The sequence below is a fragment of the Sminthopsis crassicaudata genome, chromosome 1 (genome assembly GCF_048593235.1).
Source record: "Sminthopsis crassicaudata isolate SCR6 chromosome 1, ASM4859323v1, whole genome shotgun sequence".
NCBI lineage: Eukaryota > Metazoa > Chordata > Mammalia > Dasyuromorphia > Dasyuridae > Sminthopsis > Sminthopsis crassicaudata.
In genome coordinates this window covers 228,888,140-228,906,302 of record NC_133617.1, presented here as the reverse complement: position 1 = coordinate 228,906,302, position 18,163 = coordinate 228,888,140, and the positions used below count along the sequence as shown (strand labels likewise).

Sequence of the window (18,163 nt, the reverse complement as noted above, 5' to 3'; positions counted from 1 at the left end):
GACGGAACAGAGCGCACTGCAGAAACTCGGCTTTAAACAACTGTTTCTTTTCTTGGCCTTGAGGCAGCATGAGTAGATAAGTAGAAATATATGTGCCTGGGGAAAAAGAAATAATGGTAAGAACACAGTATTAAGCATTTATCAACCACTTCCTCCAACACTCTCCTCTATCAGTCCAATTTTTAAATAACATCTCTAAAACGACTTACTGGGGAGAGCAGCATTGGTTGGTAGTCATTAAGAAGAAGCCACATAACATTCAGAAGTAGCTTATTAGGTAAATTTCGAGAGTTTTCCACACACTTGCCTCCCCCACGACAATAACATTTTTAATTCCAGTTATTTGGGGTCCCCACATCCCTCTAACTTTTCTCTCCCCTGGGCTTAGTTTCATTTACCTGAGGCATCTCCCAGAAGTACACTAACCAGCCAATGCTGTTGCAGGGTTAGGCTCCCATAGTTTGAGCTCCCATATTAGGCTGTAGGATTGGAGGAAAGGGGCCAGGGCAGCAAGGCCTAGCCCATTTCCAAGCTTTTCTCTTCCCCGGATTTAATTATCAACTAGACTAGATTACCTAGAGAAAAGGTGTGTGTGTGTGAGCAGCCTCGCCAAGAGACCACGCTTATGAGTGGGTTGAAATGCCCCCTCCCACTCCCACCCTTTAGCAAAGGTTAAGTACTAAAGGCTGACTTTTTTTTTCCATCTTAGTTTGGAGGAGTTCCTCGGCCGCCTCCTCTAAGCACACTACCTAGGTACAGCCTTTCGGGCTTCTGCTGAGGCAGATCTAGAAGCTCAGTTCTACTTTCCCAGCAGCTACTGGAAGAGGAGAACCAGCTATGTAAAAATCTGAAAGAGTAAGAAAAAAAAAAAAAAAAGGTAGCCGGGTGAAAATAACGAGAACACCCGTGGCGAAGCCGAAAGCGTTGTTTGTTGGACGCTCTTCTGTCGCAAGGCTGGGAGGGTCTGGAGAGGGTTAAGGGCGCCCGAAGAGCTATTTTGTTTGGTAACTTCGAAAGCTGCCCAGGGCAGCCCGAGCAGCTTTCGAAGTTACAAAACAAAACATCTCCTCAGTAACAACTGCACAAGCCAAGGCCTCCCTGCCATTCAGACTGTTGAGTCAGTATGTCTGGCTGGGCAGGGCCTCACGTCACTGCTCCCTGCCGGCCTCCTCCTCCTCCTTTCTCTTTCTTTCCTCCACCCCCCCTCCTCCCCAGCCCTTCCCCATGCGCTTTGCACTCCGGCCGGATATGAGCCACCAATCCCAGCAACAAACAACCCTTTAAATTAAATAAAAAAGAAAACCACGAACCGAGCCCAGCAGAATGCGCCGGTGACTGGTTAACTTGCATTGTGCTGCAGTCTTCCACCACCCCCCTGCCCCCACCTACCTTCCCGCCCCACATCTGTCCCTCATTCAAGCTACAACAGCTGTTTTATCTCTAGCCAGGGCCGTGGAAACTACTCCACTACATAAAGAGTTACAATGTAACGTTCACGTTGTGTTTGGGGGGTTTTTTTGTTTTGTTTTGTTTTTTAAGACCACGATTTTCCTTTGCAGGAAAGGAGGGGGGAAAAAAAAGGTACTCGATTTCTTTGCTTGTTCATTTCAAGACTCTTAATTGGAAAAGATGCCCTTGATTGTTACTGTGCTTAGCGCATCCTCACGTCCTCCCCTTTGCCCAGGGGGCGAGTGCTGGCTTTAATTTATGTGTCGAACCTAAAACAGAGGCGCCAGTCTCAGGACTGGGGGGCTCGCGTGAGACTTCCGCGGACTTGTTTCCACGGAGCGCGTGTAGCCAGCGTCCCAATGGGCCTAACCCCACACAATAACACCCCGGAGCTTTCACCGGAGGCGGGCCGGACAGCTCGTGTCTCCACGGAGCGATTTATTTGCGTGTTTGTTTTTTAAGCAGTGGGGAAAGTATTAGTGTGACATGTGACAGGTCAGAAAAAAAGCGGAACCTGTGCATATAATGTACGTTAGGAAAACCCACATTCCGAGGAAGGGGGGAGGGAGAGGAGAGTGGGTGGGCATGCCTTTCTTGAAATCAGCAAAAGCAGCATCTGGTATTTAAAAGGGTAATTTCATCAAGGACCTCCTGTTGGAGTCCTCATAACTCTCAACCAAAATAAACTCGCAGGAACATGTGTTTACTTAATGGCTAGTTTCTGTTTGAAATACCGGGAGAGGAGGGGGTGCCCGAGCGGGGTTTAAGTCCTAAAAGTAGGAACTGTTTACCGAACCAGATGAGCAGCCACGCTGTTTTCGCCCGTTTCCCATAAAGGCAGCAGCTGCCCCCCCTCCAGTCGGGGAGGGGGGGTGCTGGCGAGAGGGGGGAGGAAGAGTCAGCGCCTGTGCTGCCGCGGCAGCTACTGCGGCCGAGTTGAATCAGGACAGGCGAAGCGCGCGCGCGCACAAACATACACACGCAGAGACGTTTAAAGAGCATGTGGGCATGACAGAGTGTCTGTCTCTAGCGTGCTCGGGATTTCGAAACTGCCTCGCAATGCCAGTCCCGGGGTAGCAGCCAGAGGGACTGACGAGAGGCGATCGCCCTTCGGGGTGTGGGTCTCCTCTACTTCCCCAAAGTAGTGTAGTCTCGTAGGAAGACCACTGAGGGGGAGGAACGGCGAGAGCCCGGGACGGGGTAGGAGCGGATTCAGAAAGCAGTGCTCCCAGCCTGCAGCATACTTTCCCTTCTCTCCTCCCACTCCCACCCCATTCACAGCCAGCCTAGCGTAGAGTCAGTCCGCTGCCACGGCGAGAGCAAAGTTAAAGGTAGCTGTCAAAAAAAAAAAAAAAAAAAAAGTCTTTTCCTTCTACCGGAGGAAATAGGAAAGAGGAGGGGGCATCCTTAAAAAAAAAACACTCTTCCAGTTTAATGATCAAACGGGAGCCTGCCTAAGGAAGAAAGGCCAAAAAAAAAAAAAAAAAGTGGGGGAGGGCTCCTCTCCCGACTGGCTGCTTGGTCACCATTGCCACGGTGCCAGTGATGCGGGTCCCTGGGACTGAACAAGCGGGGAAGGGTTTGGTTTCTTTTCTTTCCTCCCCTCCCCTCCCCTTTTACTCCTGTGCCCTCCCCCCTTCCCCTCCCCCTCTTTTCTCTTGTATCTATCTGTCAGAGTGACAGCAGCTGGGGAGGAGGGAAGAGGCTGCTAGTGCTGGGGCGGTCGGGGCTGCTGCTCTCGCTTACTCTCACTTACTCATTGCTGGAAGGTGCGGGTGTGTGTGGGGGGGGAGTGGAGAGTAAAGGGGGGGTGAGCTATTGAGGGGGAGAAGTTGGGGGTGGAGGAAGGACCTCCTGTACCTTCTCCCCTTTCCTTTCTCACTCTGACAGGCTGGGGCTTAAGGCGCTGTGGAGCACCGAAGCGGGAGGGAAAGAACAAAGGACGAAAGTGGGGAGGGGAAGCCGGATTGGGAAGGGGACGAGCCCCCCACCCGACTTCTAGGGATCAGAGAAGCCCAAAGTGTCAGTTGAATCCCCTTCAACTCCGAAGCGCCTGGGACTGTAGCGCCTGGTGGAGCCCTAACGGCCGGAGCAAACCCCCACCACCACCTTCTGCAACTTACGGAGGAGACTGTTCTGAAGGAGGCAGAAGGAAAAAAAAGGGAAAAAGAAAGAAAGAAATCCCACCCCTGGCTCTCCTTGTCTTCCTTGGGAATTCAGAAATAGAATTATTTCCGTCTGGTGGAAGTAGAAATCAAGAATGAAAACTAAGAAAGGTAAGTGTAGCGTGCGTCCGTCTCCCCGTGTGTGCTTGTGTATGTGTGGTTGTGTGAATGTGTTTGTATCCCCATCCGACTGTGTGGTTTACTTTTTTTTTTGGGGGGGGGACGTGCTCGGACAGTTAGGGCTGTGTGGACCAGTAATAAACTGCCTGGACATTTATGTTACTTCATTTTCTCCCCTAAAAGTGCCCCCACCATCACCACCCCTCCTACCCCATCCCAGGAGTACTGGGTCCTTTTTTTTCTTTGTTGAGGTCCGGTCTACAATGGCAGTTGGTTGATGTTTCACTTCTAGACACAACATGAGGGGCTGTTGTTTAGAGACTGGTTTCTCCATGCTGCTGGCACGTTGTCAAGAAGCACGCTCAACTGCCTTGTTTGTGCTCCTCAAAGTTTCATTGTCTGCTCCACCACCCTCATGCGTTTTTGAAAACATGAGTAGCTTTCCTTAAGCCCTCCACTCGCGACCCCTTCCCTCAGCCTTTCCGAGGCAAACTTCTCTCCATTCCTTCACCCGTGATAGATTTTTATTTTCTAACTTTCAAAACGGGAAACTCCAGCCTAACAAAGTCGTCTCTGTTTGGAGTGGGAGCACCCTGGATGGCAGGATCCACTGAGTCTTTGTTTGAAACTTAGGCTTGAAGGGCTCTCACTCTGAGGCTGGGTTTGGGCTCTCCCGACTTCTCTCCGCACTGAAATGTGTTATTTCTTTTTATGATAATACTAACTTGTATATTACCATAGATTGTACACTCACTGCCCACACCATTGAAATGTAATTTTTTTGGTCATTATGCTAACTTCTGAATACTATATACTAACTTCCTCCACTCATTGAAATGTGAATTCTTTTTGTCATTATGCTCACTTTGTATATTACATTCTCCCCCACCCCCCTCCAAAAAAAAAAAAAAACCCACAAACTATTCCTGGCGTGAAAAGTTGGACTTAAAAAAAGCTTACCAATTGGGGGGCGACACAATTTTAAAGGGTTACATTGGAGAGGGCAAGACTTTGTTTTAAAGTCAAGAAAACTGGCCCCTTTCTTTTTAAATAATGTTTTAGACTGCTGAGTCTTTCATTTTGACAGGAGGTCTGCTTGGAAGTGCCAGTTAGGGTCTGTGACTTTCTATAAAAGCGCCCTGGAAGTTTTTAAAAACTGAAACTTGGCATCAACCTGTCTTTAGAAAACACCCAATTTTTAATACGTTGGTGGGGAAAGTTAGTGGTTGCCCCTCAAGTCCTGGAGGAGTGCAAAAAAGGTTTGGCTCTCAGCTTGCTGTAGCCGAGTTGAATTTTCAGTTGTGATTTATGTGAGGGGGTTCAAAACATAAGTTAATCAGGTCCTGAAGCAATGTTCCAAAGCGAGGTGGGAAGCCTCCTATTGCGCATGCTCACTAACTTCCTCGAGGGATGGTTTTTTTTTTTTTTTTTTTTTTTTTAACTCCACATTCTTTCAGACTGGTAATGCCCTGAGAGGGTTTGGGGCAACTTCCCTTCCCCCACCCCCACCCCCACCTCCGGGGCCGCTGCGCGTTGTATACGTTATGAAATAGAATTTTGCTGGGATAGAACTCCTTGAAATGTGAGGTTCTTCCTACCGAACCTCCGACCCAAGGGTTCTGTTAATTTGATTCAAAGTCTTTGAAAATCTTTGGTAAAGGTGGCCTCCGTCCTCCTCCCCTCCCCCCTCCCAAACTTTACCCCTGAAGCTTGGTGCGAATTTAACGTCCGAGATTAGGTTAAAATGACTTGTCTCCTTACGCCCCCTCCCCCTCCAGGTTACGGCATTCATTAGGTGGTTCATTGAATTCATTGATTGGTGATAACGCGGCAGTTTCTCCACGCACGCTCTGGGAATGGCGTCCGAGACAGTTCCCAAAGTGAAAGAAAGTCCCCTCTGGACTTGTGCGCTTCGCAGTTTCAGTTCGGGCAGTTAGTCCTTTTCGGTGGAATTGACTACAGTTAGGGGTGGACTCTTCGCCCCCTCCCCCCCGCCTTTTTTTTTGTTGTTGTTGTTCCTTTACAAGACCCGTTGGTGTTCCCTTCCTCTCCCGGACTAGATTTCCGCCTTCTGCCCGTCCCATTGTTCGGGCTGTGCCTCGGGGTAGGGGCTGTCGAAATACCCTACTCATTGGAAACTTGTAACTCCCTCCCCGCGGCTTCTCCCTGCCCCCGCATTCTTCCCCCCGGTTCCCGCATTCTTCCCGGTCCCTCCCCCTTCCCCCTCTCCACTTATAATAAAGCATTGAGTGTGTGAAAATGCTGATATGATTAGTGTGAGTGTTTAGTAATGAGTCTGTGAGCGGCAGTTCGGGTTATTCCGCACGGAAACCACGCAAACAATGGAAGGTGACATGGGGGGGACCCTGTGGGAAGGAGGTCACTGGTCCGGAGTTCGTGGGGGGATGACACGCCTGACGGCGGCCGAGGGACAAAGGTTTTGGTTTTGTTTAAGGTTTGGCTGGCTGAGCGTTTCAGTTCTTCCTATCTTTTCTGCTTTCTTGTAATCAAAAATTCTTTTGAATTCTCTTTTAGGTTGTGGTAAATTTTACTGCTTTGGGGGATGATTAAAGTTCTGGCTGGAACTCGGGAACAAAAGCTAGATTGCTCGCTTCCCTCCCTCTCACTGCCCCTCCCTTCTCTTCCTCCTCTCCTCCTCCCCCCTCCCTTTTCCCTTTGTAAAACTACCTTTGAAGGATAAAACTTTTCATATTCTGTGTTTGAGGGAAGACTCAAGGCTCTCTTGCTTGGGACAGCTGTTGGCCATGACTTGGCCTGTGGGATGGGTGTGTGGTTGTTTTAATTAAAAAGTTACCTGTCAAATATTTTTAAAGCTCAAATAAAAGTCACTCGGATTAACCTGCAGAGAACTGGAGAATTATAAATTAGTTTGCAAAGATTGTGCTTCTGAAAAATTGCCCGCTGTTAACAAAAGTATCCTTTTTAAATGGTTAAAAAATAAAACCAAACAGGTAGATAAATGGTCGGATTAGGAAAACTCTAGTACTTTTGATCCTTTTATGTTCTTGCTTGAGAGATTCTGTTGTTTGGACCAACCAAGCTCGGTTCAGTGTGGATGACTCAGGAGTTAAGATTCCCATTGTATCTCCGGAGAGACCAACTTAACAGGAAACTTTTCCTATCCAAACTTTTGCTTAATTAAATTACTAGTTAACCTTTTCTCCCCTTTAGCTTTATCACTATCCTATCTAGATGTTTTGCCTTAAATTTTACTTCAACTGACAAGTCTTTTGATTTTTTTAATTTGGTATCATCCTCCTGATGTTGAGTCTTTAGCATTCTAAGAGGGAATCTAGCCTCTTTGGGCCCCCCCTTGTCAAATACTTAGTAACAAGTCCTTCTGACCCTTTGAGAATAAGGAAGTAGGGAGAGTAAAAGCAATCTGTTCCTTTGTACTAAGTATCATGACCTATGAATTCATTTTTGGGAAACAAGTCATCTCTGGGAAACTTTCAAATCTGTTATAAAAGGAAATGACTAACAAAGAAAAATAAAATAAAATAGATCTGAGCCATAATCAATAGGCATGGTTTCAATGAAAACAGTCTTGACAGCAGCAAACGTGGTTATGCTGCATTGAACATATCAGCTGGTGTAGTCAGGGAACTCCAGTCTCAACTTCCTGTTACTGAAGCTTTTGTGCACATATTGGAAATATTTGTTAAGTTCAGAGGCCTGTCATTCATTTATTTAAATGAACCCGGGATAGAGGAAAGTCTTTCAGGGCAGTTTGGTATTGCTTAACTGAAACTTGCTTTTGTGTCAGTGTCACTAACCTATTGGGAAGGGATCAAGCTTCTTGTCAAACTGAGTAAGATCAAAGGGCAAGCTTTTTTCCCCTTGCCCTTTGTTATGACCAAGTTACAGTTAGGAACCAACTGCTCTAAAAGCAGATTTTCACACTTCATGGCTGGTTTCTTTAAGAAAAAGGCAATAATAGTGATAAGCTCCAAAGACTGCCTTTTCAAATTTGGAGGCATTTAAAGCAATTGCTTTATTTACAATTTTTTTTTACTTGCTGAGAGACTTTGTAAATTTAAAAATTGTCAGTGCTGAATTTCTAGTATAGTTTTCCTCATTAATGTGAAATTTATGTGTAGCCTGAACAAGGGAACTTGCTTTATAATTCCTACCCATTTTTTAAAATGAAGGTATATTTCCCTAAAGTTTGAATTCCTAGCTATTTAATAAAAAGTCTGTAACTTGGATACACTTCTGAAGAACAACTTACCTCAACTCTACTCTTAAAGGCTACTAGAGTATTAACGTAGTTATGGAGCTTATAACTGTTGGCTTAACTTTGAGCCTCTCCTAACACGTATGTATTTGCATAATCACAGTTCTTTTTCTTTGTTAGAGCTTTCATTATTTTGACTGTCTTCTAAGATCTCTGGCTCTTCCCTGGAAACCATTTTTTCTTTTCTCTTCTCTACACCTCCTGCCCCCTGCAGTCCAAATCTAAATATGTGTGTCAAAGTAAAGCAGTGGTCAATTAACTGAGAAAGCCATTAAGTGGAATCTCATAAACAAATCTTTTTTAAAATAGTGAGTAGATTTCTTGTTTTATTATGCTAAAATATTTAATTATATTCATCTGTGGGGGGGAAAATAAGTTGACTAACTTTGAGGAAAACTATATCCTTATTATCCAATTGTAAAAGATTTTTCGTTTGGTCCTGTGTTTTTTGAATAGAGGGTAGTTTTCCTCTTTCAGACTGGGATAAAATTAACAACTGTAGTAATCAGGAGAAACATTCAAATTGTAGGGATGAAGTAGTTTAAAGAAAATGATTGTGGAGGAGAAAAGGCTATGTTCTTAAAAAGAAATGCCACTTAATGAATTGTTTTAATTGAAGCCAGCTCTATCTGTGGTTTGGATTTTACAGTGGTGTATGAATTCCTAAAATTGCTGTTGGGATTAAAGTATTTAAAACCAAAGTAGGTTTTTCTTTGGGAATTATAATGTTGAGTTTACATTGTCCTAGAACAACTTCAGATTGAACATGGTAGCCAAATAAAAATATTTGATGGTGTTTGTTTAATGTATAGGATCTACTAGCTCCTAATTCTGCTTTGCCATGATTAATTGTATCTGACTGCCAGAGGTGGAGTGGGAAGGAGGAAGTGTTTTTAAAAATATTTTCAGGAACCAAAAAGTGTATATTGAAATCAGTTCTCATTAGCTAATCACATTTAGAAGATAATGATGTTAAATTGATATAGTGATTAACTTTATGTGAATATAGGTTAAGGGAACAATAAATTTCCTCTTAGAATAAAATTGAAATGCTTTGCCTTCTTTGGATATGTGTAAAGCATTTTTAATTTTTTAAATCTTCACTCAATAAGCACCAATAAAGTATTTAGGGATGATTCACTATCATTTAAAACTGATGCAATCAAAGGGAATGAGAGAGTAATGCACTAGTATTTTTAAGTGTATTTCAGAACACCTTTTAGATTTATACTCCTCCCTCTCAACTGGCCTCACACACCCTCCTTATTTAAGTATCCTTTAAAAAGGAAAAAAAAAAGTTGTTAGCCACATACCGTTATAGTGCCCTTCCTGTGCAACATGTGGCATGATATTTACTTTAGATGCAATTTGTCTGGACTGCCACAGCAGATGAAAGGTTTTTCTGGGCAACAGTTAAAAGGAATGTGTGAAGTAAAATCTTCATAGGAAGAAAGTTTCTGGTATTAATGGCCTGTTAATCAGTGGGAGGACTATCCTTAGTTCACTTAACTCCTATCATTTTGGGCAGCACAGTCTCTTCTGGTGGCTGAGAGGAAAAAACACCACCATCAAAACCTTGCTGCAGTGGATCTTGTTGAACTAAAATGGACTACTCTGAGTTTTGACTTCTGTGTTTTCATAGGTGTTGTTCCAGTGTCTGGCAGTGAGACTGAGGATGATGACAATATGGATATTCCTCTGGACCTTTCCTCATCAGCAGGCTCAGGCAAGCGGAGAAGACGGGGTAATCTGCCCAAAGAATCTGTACAAATTCTTCGAGACTGGCTCTATGAACATCGCTTCAATGCTTATCCCTCAGAGCAAGAAAAAGCTTTACTATCCCAGCAAACACACTTATCCACACTACAGGTAAAGATCTCACTTAGTGTTAAATGTATTGAAATACTTTATTTTTTCAAAGGCATTTTGTGAAGAATTCCTCTGTGATGAGGAATATATACATATGATGTATGTGTGTACATAGTTCTTTTTTCCTGTCCTCTTTAAAATTAGCAGTTTTATAGTGTTGAAAGGTAATCTGATTATTAAGATTACCTGATGTGTCTATAATAAGAGAACACTACTTTATACAGCAAATATGACAAGGGAGGTTAAACCTTCCTCTATTGCCCAGGAAACTGGTTTGATATTTAAACAGGGACAGATTTCAGTGAGGTAATTCATGTTGTGTCTGTTGACATAGTCATTTGAACAGGGAAAAATCAGTAACTGTGGGAGGAGTGGCTCTCTTCATAGAGGAAAGACTTTCCTGTTGTTTATTAACCTAAATGCAGGAACAATAGGTAATAGGTTAATATACAGGAGAGTTAAAAGGTAAACTTCTTTCTTTAAAAAACATTTTCAGACTACCTGGCAACTTTTCTTTTTTTTGAAAAAGAGTAAAATAGTTTTTTTTTTTTTTTTTTTAATTCTGGGAGAATCACTCTTTGCTAGAATCTGCTCACTTAAAACAATTTTAAAATCTAAACGGACCATTTCATACCTACCTTCTTTAAGAAAAAAATTTAAAAGTGTTGTTATATTTCCCAGGTCTGCAATTGGTTCATCAATGCACGCCGCAGGCTCCTCCCTGACATGCTGAGAAAAGATGGCAAGGATCCAAATCACTACACTATTTCCCGCCGAGGGGCCAAGATTTCTGAAGCTAACTCTATGGAGTCTGCCATGGGCATCAAAAACTTCATTCCAGCTTTAGAGGAGAGCTCGTTTCATGCCTGTACAACTGGACCAAACCAGAGCTTAGGAAGGCCACTCTCTCCTAAGCCCCCTTCCCCGGGATCGATTTTGGCCCGGCCCTCCGTGATTTGCCATACCACAGTGACTGCATTGAAAGATGCCCCCTTCCATCTGTGCCCATCAGTCAGTGTCGGACAGAACACGGATATGCAGCAGATAGCAGCCAACGGTTTCACAGACACCTCTCTCCTGTACTCAGAGGACACGGGTAAATCTGGACCAAGTGCAAATACCCAGAGTGGGCTTTTCAACACTCCCCCCCCAACCCCACCAGACCTCAACCAAGATTTTAGTGGATTCCAGCTCTTAGTGGATGTTGCCCTCAAAAGGGCAGCTGAGATGGAGCTTCAGGCAAAACTGATGGCCTAATTGTTTTTTTTCAAGCAGCAGGATTCTCAGAAAATGTTTGTTATGGTTCCCTGAGTGAAGTCAAAAGACTAATGACTGCATTATTTTATATATGTTTTTTTTTATTAATATTTGCACAAAGGATTGCTGAAATGAAGCTTCCTGTTACTGAGATGTCTTCAATGGAATATAGTCATTCCAAGAACTGTAAACTTTAAAGCTACTGTAGAAACAAAGGGTTTTCTTTTTTAAATGTTTCTTGGTAGATTATTCATAATGTGAGATGTTTCCCAAGATCATGTGATTTTTTTTTTTTCTTATTCCCACCTTCTCCCTTTATTTTTGTTGGTATTTCTTTCAGACTGTGCAATACTTAGTAAAGCTATAGTCTTCTTCTCATTCCCATGTGGAACAGGATGCTGACATACTGTCTACTAAAGAAATTTTCAATTTTTTAAAGCAAGTATGAACCTAGTTGATTGGTGTTGCCTTTTTTCATGATGTAATAAAATATTTTCTTTAAAAGTGATGCACTGCAGAGTATTTTGTTGAGGAGGCACTTCCTAACAATAAATAGGAATTTGGATAAAATTGAAAGATAAGAGTATCACATGTGAACAGGAGTAGGGAAATGTAGTTATATCATTTTTCACTTTTTGAAGGACCTGGGACCACACCAGGGTACATAAACAGGATATATGCTATTTATTATTGGCTTAAAACCTTTTCTGCTAACCTTTAGCATCCTAACTAGTTTCCCTAATATTCTACTATTCAAATATTAGTCTGGTGCTCAACAATGAACCTTTTTAAAAATTTCAAATCGTACTGAGAATTTTTTTTTTTTTAATAAGAGTATATCACCTAGTTATGACTTTGGCTATGAATTTGCAAGCTAACCTCTCTCGCTGTCTTTTCTGCCCGCCTCTTGTGATTTAAAATATATTATACTTATCAATTAGTACATTTAAATACAATGTTTCCAGGTGAACTTGGTACAAAACTAGAATTCATAAAAAGATGAACTAAAAATACATTAAAAGTATTTCTTAAGGCAATAAAAGAAACATTGAGGTTCTAGCTACATTAGGAGCTATCTTAACCATCTTCAAAGGTTAAAATTACCATACATTGTTACATTACCATCAGTTTTGTGATGGGAAACTTAGAATAGCTAAAGTGAATCTATGATGGCTTTTTCACTTAATATTTCAACACCAAAAACCCATTCTTCATAGTCCCAAATAATATGGGGCTGTTTGGTCATAAAAGTATTTGACAACATCCCTCCCATCTCTAGCATGGATTCTAGGTAAATTAACCTAGGGTAGAATGATGGATTTCAGGAGATCTGTAAACTTGGATATTGGGAGGGAGGAAAAGTACATATTTATTTAAACTGACCTTAATTCTGGATCAGTTTTGAAGCCAAGGCACTAATGAGTAAGCCCTAAAGAATCTTAGGGAATTGGTAAGTACTCATTTCTGTCAGAACAAAGTGAAGTTTACCTTTGGAAACTAGCCAAAGAGTAAAAAACAATGCTCAGAAACTGGAGTTTGAGGAACAGTGAGGACATTTTTGATGGTGGGTAACTGGTTGTTAAGCTAATTAACAAGAGGATGTGGCTGAGCTTTGACCTAAAGTGAACTAAAATTGAAATACCCAATAGATTGCTTTTTGGGCTAAGCTTAGGATGTCAGATTTAAAATCTAAAAATGTAACACATGCTTTGTGGCTGAAAGGGAAACTGATAGCTGTTATTGGGCCCATGAGGGAAGTTTAGAATAGATTAATATTTCATAAAATTGAACAAATTTTAACTTAATGGCAATTTTTTAAAAATGTAATTTTTAGTATTTTTCTTTTTTCAGTTTGAAATTTGCTCCCTCCTTCCCCTCCCACGGAGAAGGCAAGCAATATATCAATTATACATGTGAAATCATGTAAAATATTCCTTATTGGCTATTATTTCTCCAAAAAACTTAGAAAAATAAAGTGAAAATTATGCTTCAATTTGCACTCAAGTTCATCACTTCTCTCTCTGGAGACAGAATTTTTTCATCATGAGTGCTTTGGAATTGTTTTGGATCACTATTGATTATTATAAATTGCTGTGCTTGACAATGATGTGGTTCTCACTTCTCGATTTACTTTGTAATAGTCCATATAGGTCTTGTTATGTTTTTCTGAAACCATCTCATCATTTCCCACAACACAATTGTGCTTCATCACAATCATATGCCACATATGTTCAGCCATTTGGAGCATTTGGAAATGGCATTTTTGAATGAATGGCTGCTTAAATGTTTATCAACATCAAATAGAAGGGACAATCTCAGAAAGGTATTTTGATGGACTCCACAAGTTGGGTAAAGCTTGCTCAGATCTTGTAAGAAAACAGGTAATATTTTTTTAACAATAGCATCAAAAGTGAGGCCCTTACCTTAGTAAGTCTCCAGAAGATAAGTTGTCATTCTCCAACCAGGTCAAGATTGTTTTCATATTTTCATTTCTTAAAAAGCAGACGTTTCCAGATCAGAAGGATCCAAATGCATGAGACCTCTGATAACATTCACATTTTGGCACATCCTTTATGATAGTGATTGTAAAAATTTCTTAGTTAAATACCAGTGTATTACCTTTACATTTTGTCATTCAGTTGCCAAACACAGTTTTTAGAGTTTTAATTTTTTTTTTTTTAGTTACCTTGTTAGCTTGATCCATTAAGCACAATTGAAACAAAATTGTAGAATTTTGTTGTCCAGTTCAAATACTACTCTTGAAAATAGATTTAAGTGGATCTGTACAAAACTAACACGTTACTACATTAGTTACCTTTTCCTTCCCAGATGGTAGTAAATCTGCACCATCTGGAATAGCACTTTAAAAAAAATTGTTCAAAATTCTCAGTTTTATGTCATTATCTGGTTTCACTTGTTTCAGCTGATCTCTTCTTGTAAACCTAGTATTTAAATGAACATGATAAATTACATTGCTGTATTTTCAGAGCTTTTACAGTAATAGAAATGACAATATTAGCTAAAAGAGGCTTCATAGAAGTACAGTGCCCAGTGCCACATAGCTACTAAGTGGGGGCAGACCCAGGCCTAGAAAGCAACCCCTTTAAAATCAAGTAGTACCCTTTAGACTACTTTGCCCCTTGGCTTTCCTTTTTTTATTTACTAGGATTTTTCTACTGTCATCTCCACACTCCATTTCAATTTGGCAAAAGTTGTTTCTATAGGAGGCTTTCAAGATCTGATATATAGTATGCTAGTTTTCTAAATGTTGTGTGACTGTATATTTAGTGAGTGAAATAATCTTGGAATCAGTACCAAGAAATCAGTTTTATAGTTTTATGAAGTAAGCCTTCACCTAATACTGATGATGCTTTCAATGCCTTTCATTTCCCACTCTTAACTCATAATATTCTGATCCTGGGATCTTGTGTTATTGGTTAGGTCTTACTCCTTTACATCTTGAAAATGGCCTATTTTAGAATATTATTATCCCCACGCTAGAGTTTTTCTAGTGTTTTAATCCTTCCCTTCCCCCCATGTCAAACTGAGTTAATTTACTTATCCATTAACTAGTTCTAGAGGTATTTCAACCAGGCTTATGGGAATCAAGGGTGGAATTAACAAAATAGAATCAAAAAGTGAGTAGTTTTGCACTGACTTTAGTGTTGGTTTCCCCAACTTACATTCTAACTCCATTAAAAGCAGCATATTGAAAAAAGTTGAAAGCTTTCTAACACTTTTTTTTCTCCCTCATTCCATTTCTGTCCTTAAACCCACTCTATCCTAAAAGTAGTTATCATCATCTGACAGGACCAAAGATAATTACTTGGGTCATAGTTTTCTTCTTTGCCCAGTTAATGATCAGGCCTAAAACAAACAAGACTACTACCCAAGGATCAGTCCAATGGAGGGAAACCTGCATTTTCCCTGCTGTGATCAGCAACAGGTCCTGAACAGCTAGCTATAGGTTTTGCTATGTTTTCTGAAACCATAAAGGGTTGCTACCTTCAAATTTAACTAAAAGATTAACCTTATCAGGTGAAATATATTGCTATTAGCAGGCAGGTGCTGCTCTGTTTTTCACCGTCTCTCTGTTAATTTGAAGTCTGTTGAAGTACCTTTGATCAGAGTTCCTCAGCCTCCTCTAAGGCCTTGCCTATGTCCATAGAGGTTGACTCAGGGAAACATCAAAAGAACTGTAAGCCAGACTCTAATCTCTGTTTCTTCCTGTTTCTCTGTCTGCTCCACTAGGTTCAGAGAACAGCCTTTTCCCTTGAAGGCCTGTCCACACTCTCCTCAAGGCCATAAGCTTAAAGTATAATTGGTTATACTGAGAGTGCCAAATATCTACACTTTTGAGGGATTATTTTCTTTTGTAACTCAAAGTCCTTGCAAATTGGGGATCATTACTGACAAAAGAGTTGGGAAGATATGGAAATTCATACCTAAAGGCTTGTCCTAGAAGTAACTGTTTAAGCAAATCAGTTGCTTTTTGGAAGTCCATTAAAACGTTTATGGTCTTCAGGGATCTTTTAATTCATATAATTTGACATTCCTATAGAAACACATAGATTCTCATTTGAACCTGTGAGAACTAAGTTATAGATTACTGTACTCTGTATAGTAGGTAGGTATAGGTAGTAGGTATTGTTAAGGATAATTTACATTTTATAGATAAGGAAATGAGGTTTAGAATGACCCACCCAGACTAAACTGTAACTAATAGGTTTAAGAAGCAGAATTTGAACTGAGGGCTCCATGATCCAAAGTAATACTGGAATCTAGCTGGCAAGCATCTAGGTGGTAAAGGGAGATCTGAGTTCAAATTTAGCCTCAGATACTAGCCATGTGATCTTGGGCAAGTCAAAAAAAAAAAAATATCTGTCTCAGTTTCCTCAAAATCAGGATAATAGCAACTACCTCCCAGAGCTATTGTGAGGATAAAATGAAATATTTGTAAAATGTTTAGCATATGATAGGAGCTACATAAATGCTAGTTGTTACCACTACTATTACCATAGAACTGCTTTCCTATTGTGCTCATAGATGTTGTACTTGGGAATGTTCTTCTGGAGCAGTGACATGATAATCATTGACTAAGCACCTACTACATGAAAGATACCGTGCTAGGGGGTTGGAAATTGAAAGATGAAAATAGATAGCACTTCTGCACTCAAGGGGTTTAGACTCTGGTATAGGGTAAGACTACACAAATAACTATCATGCAAGTTAAAATATGGTAAAGATATATAATAAAAAATTTAAAAAAAAATAAAATATGGTAAAGAGTCAAACAGAATGGCATGAGGAAGGAAGATCACTTTTTCAAAGGTATGGGGGAAGGGAGGTGGCAATCAGTGAGGAAGTGCCACTTGAGCTGGGCTTTTCAAGGAAGGGAAGGATTTTAATAAAGTGAAAATTTGGAGGAAATAGATCCTAGGTTACATAGAGAAAGAACTACCTGAGCAGTTCAAGTTGCCAGGAACATAGAATGTCCAGAAGGTAGAATGAAATGAGGCAGCAAAAGTTAGTTGGAGCCATGTTGGGAAGGGCCTTGAATTTTGGCCTGGGGTGTTTATATTGTATTCAGTAGGGAATAGCCACTGAAGATTTTTGAATAGGGGTATATCATGAATAGACAATCATTAGGAAGGTTACTCTGGGAAGGATAAGAATGAGATTGGAGAAGGGGGAAACAAAACTAGCTGGGGATATGCAACCAATACTCAGCACCAAAGGGAGATTGTGGCCCAAATGCATGTCCAGAGAGTCCAGATACCATGGGAATCGGTGCAGAACGAATGCGTAACAACATTGAATAACTTGCTCAACTGGTTAAAAGGCAGTTACATCTAATAGCTAACTCAAGATGTTTTATCTGATAGATTCCAAATCCTAGTTCAAAATAAACTTTAAAAAAAAAGGTAACTGCTGTTTTTAAAATTTTACCATAATTTTCCTGGAGTAGAAACTGAAGTTAGAATTATATGCCATATCAAAGTCTATGTATTTGAAAGACATTGTTCCTGATCATCAATTTCCTCCTGATCAGGCATTCTTGACCCTTCTCCCTGACTCTCACACGTACTTTAGGATTGGGGTTATGTCCTACTTTCTTTCCTTTGGCTTATTTCTAAGTAATGAAAGGGCTGTTTCCCAGATCACGGGACTGCTTTGGGGAGGTGAGAGATCTTTTGTTATCATTTTGCTATCACTGCCATTTTCCTGGCCTTTGTTGCTTAGATAAAGCTCCTACTAAGGAAGGCTTATTTAGAATTGTGGTATCATGGCTTTTTAGAGATGAAAGAGACCTTAAAAATCAGGGAAGGCAGTAAGCTTATTTTATCAATGATGAAACATTTCAGAAACTTTACTCCCCTTCCTAATTCCATAGTTAGTGGCTACAACTAGTAAGAGCATCCACAGTCCTTAGTGTTGTGGGATCAAATTAAAATGTAATTAGAAAACATTTAGCAAAAAAATTCAAGAAAACATAGGTAATATGTGGATTCCTAAGTCCATGTGTGGCTGAAGGGAAATCTAGGTTACAGGTCCCATGTCAATTTGAGTTTAACACCATTGTCATTCTATATCATATTTGTCTAACAATTCACCTGGTTTCAATGCAGTCACCTTTGACAGATGGGGAAGGCCTGGTGCAGGCAAGTGGGAGGCAGGAGTAGGACAGGCAGTGATGAGCTCTAAGAAAAGCCCTTAGTTCAGGGGAACTTAACCTGGGGTCCACAAACTTTAAAAAATATTGATTCAATATAATTGCGTTCCTTTGTAATCGTATGTATTTTATACATTTAAAAACATATTCAGAGAAGTCCATAGGCTTCCTCAGATTTAAGAAGAGGTTCTTGACACAACACAGGTTAAGAACCCTTGTTTTAGCTGATTGTGTTCTAAGTAGGCCTCAGAGGGAAACAGAAGTCATCTCCTGCCTCTTCTCCCTCAACCCTTCTCCAAGGGAGGCTTTCTTTTCTGCCAGGAGGAGAAGCAGGAGTTTAGAGCCAGAAGTTTAGCCACTCTGCTGTCCTCA

General features: G+C 40.9%; 1 protein-coding gene across 7 annotated transcripts; it reads left to right on the top strand.

Moving 5' to 3' along the window:
• The first annotated feature begins 2,310 nt into the window (after positions 1 to 2,310).
• On the top strand, positions 2,311 to 11,626 carry TGIF1 (TGFB induced factor homeobox 1). Of its 7 annotated transcripts, none has more exons than XM_074275860.1 (4): positions 2,311 to 2,780; positions 3,340 to 3,725; positions 9,635 to 9,861; positions 10,543 to 11,626. In XM_074275860.1, exons 2-4 carry the CDS (start codon positions 3,710 to 3,712, stop codon positions 11,116 to 11,118), a joined length of 819 nt encoding a protein of 272 aa, XP_074131961.1. In that variant the 5' UTR covers positions 2,311 to 2,780; positions 3,340 to 3,709; the 3' UTR covers positions 11,119 to 11,626. The 7 variants fall into 7 exon arrangements, with proteins under 7 accessions (XP_074131961.1, XP_074131947.1, XP_074131953.1 ...); XM_074275846.1 differs by lacking the exon at positions 2,311 to 2,780 and adding an exon at positions 2,870 to 2,985; XM_074275852.1 differs by lacking the exon at positions 2,311 to 2,780 and adding an exon at positions 3,107 to 3,218.
• Positions 11,627 to 18,163: the final 6,537 nt, after the last annotated feature.

Excerpts from the sequence above, each read along its gene's own strand:
- TGIF1 (XM_074275860.1), top strand. Across the intron at positions 9,862-10,542 it reads CACACTTATCCACACTACAG|GTCTGCAATTGGTTCATCAA; the intron begins GTAAAGATCTCA and ends TATATTTCCCAG.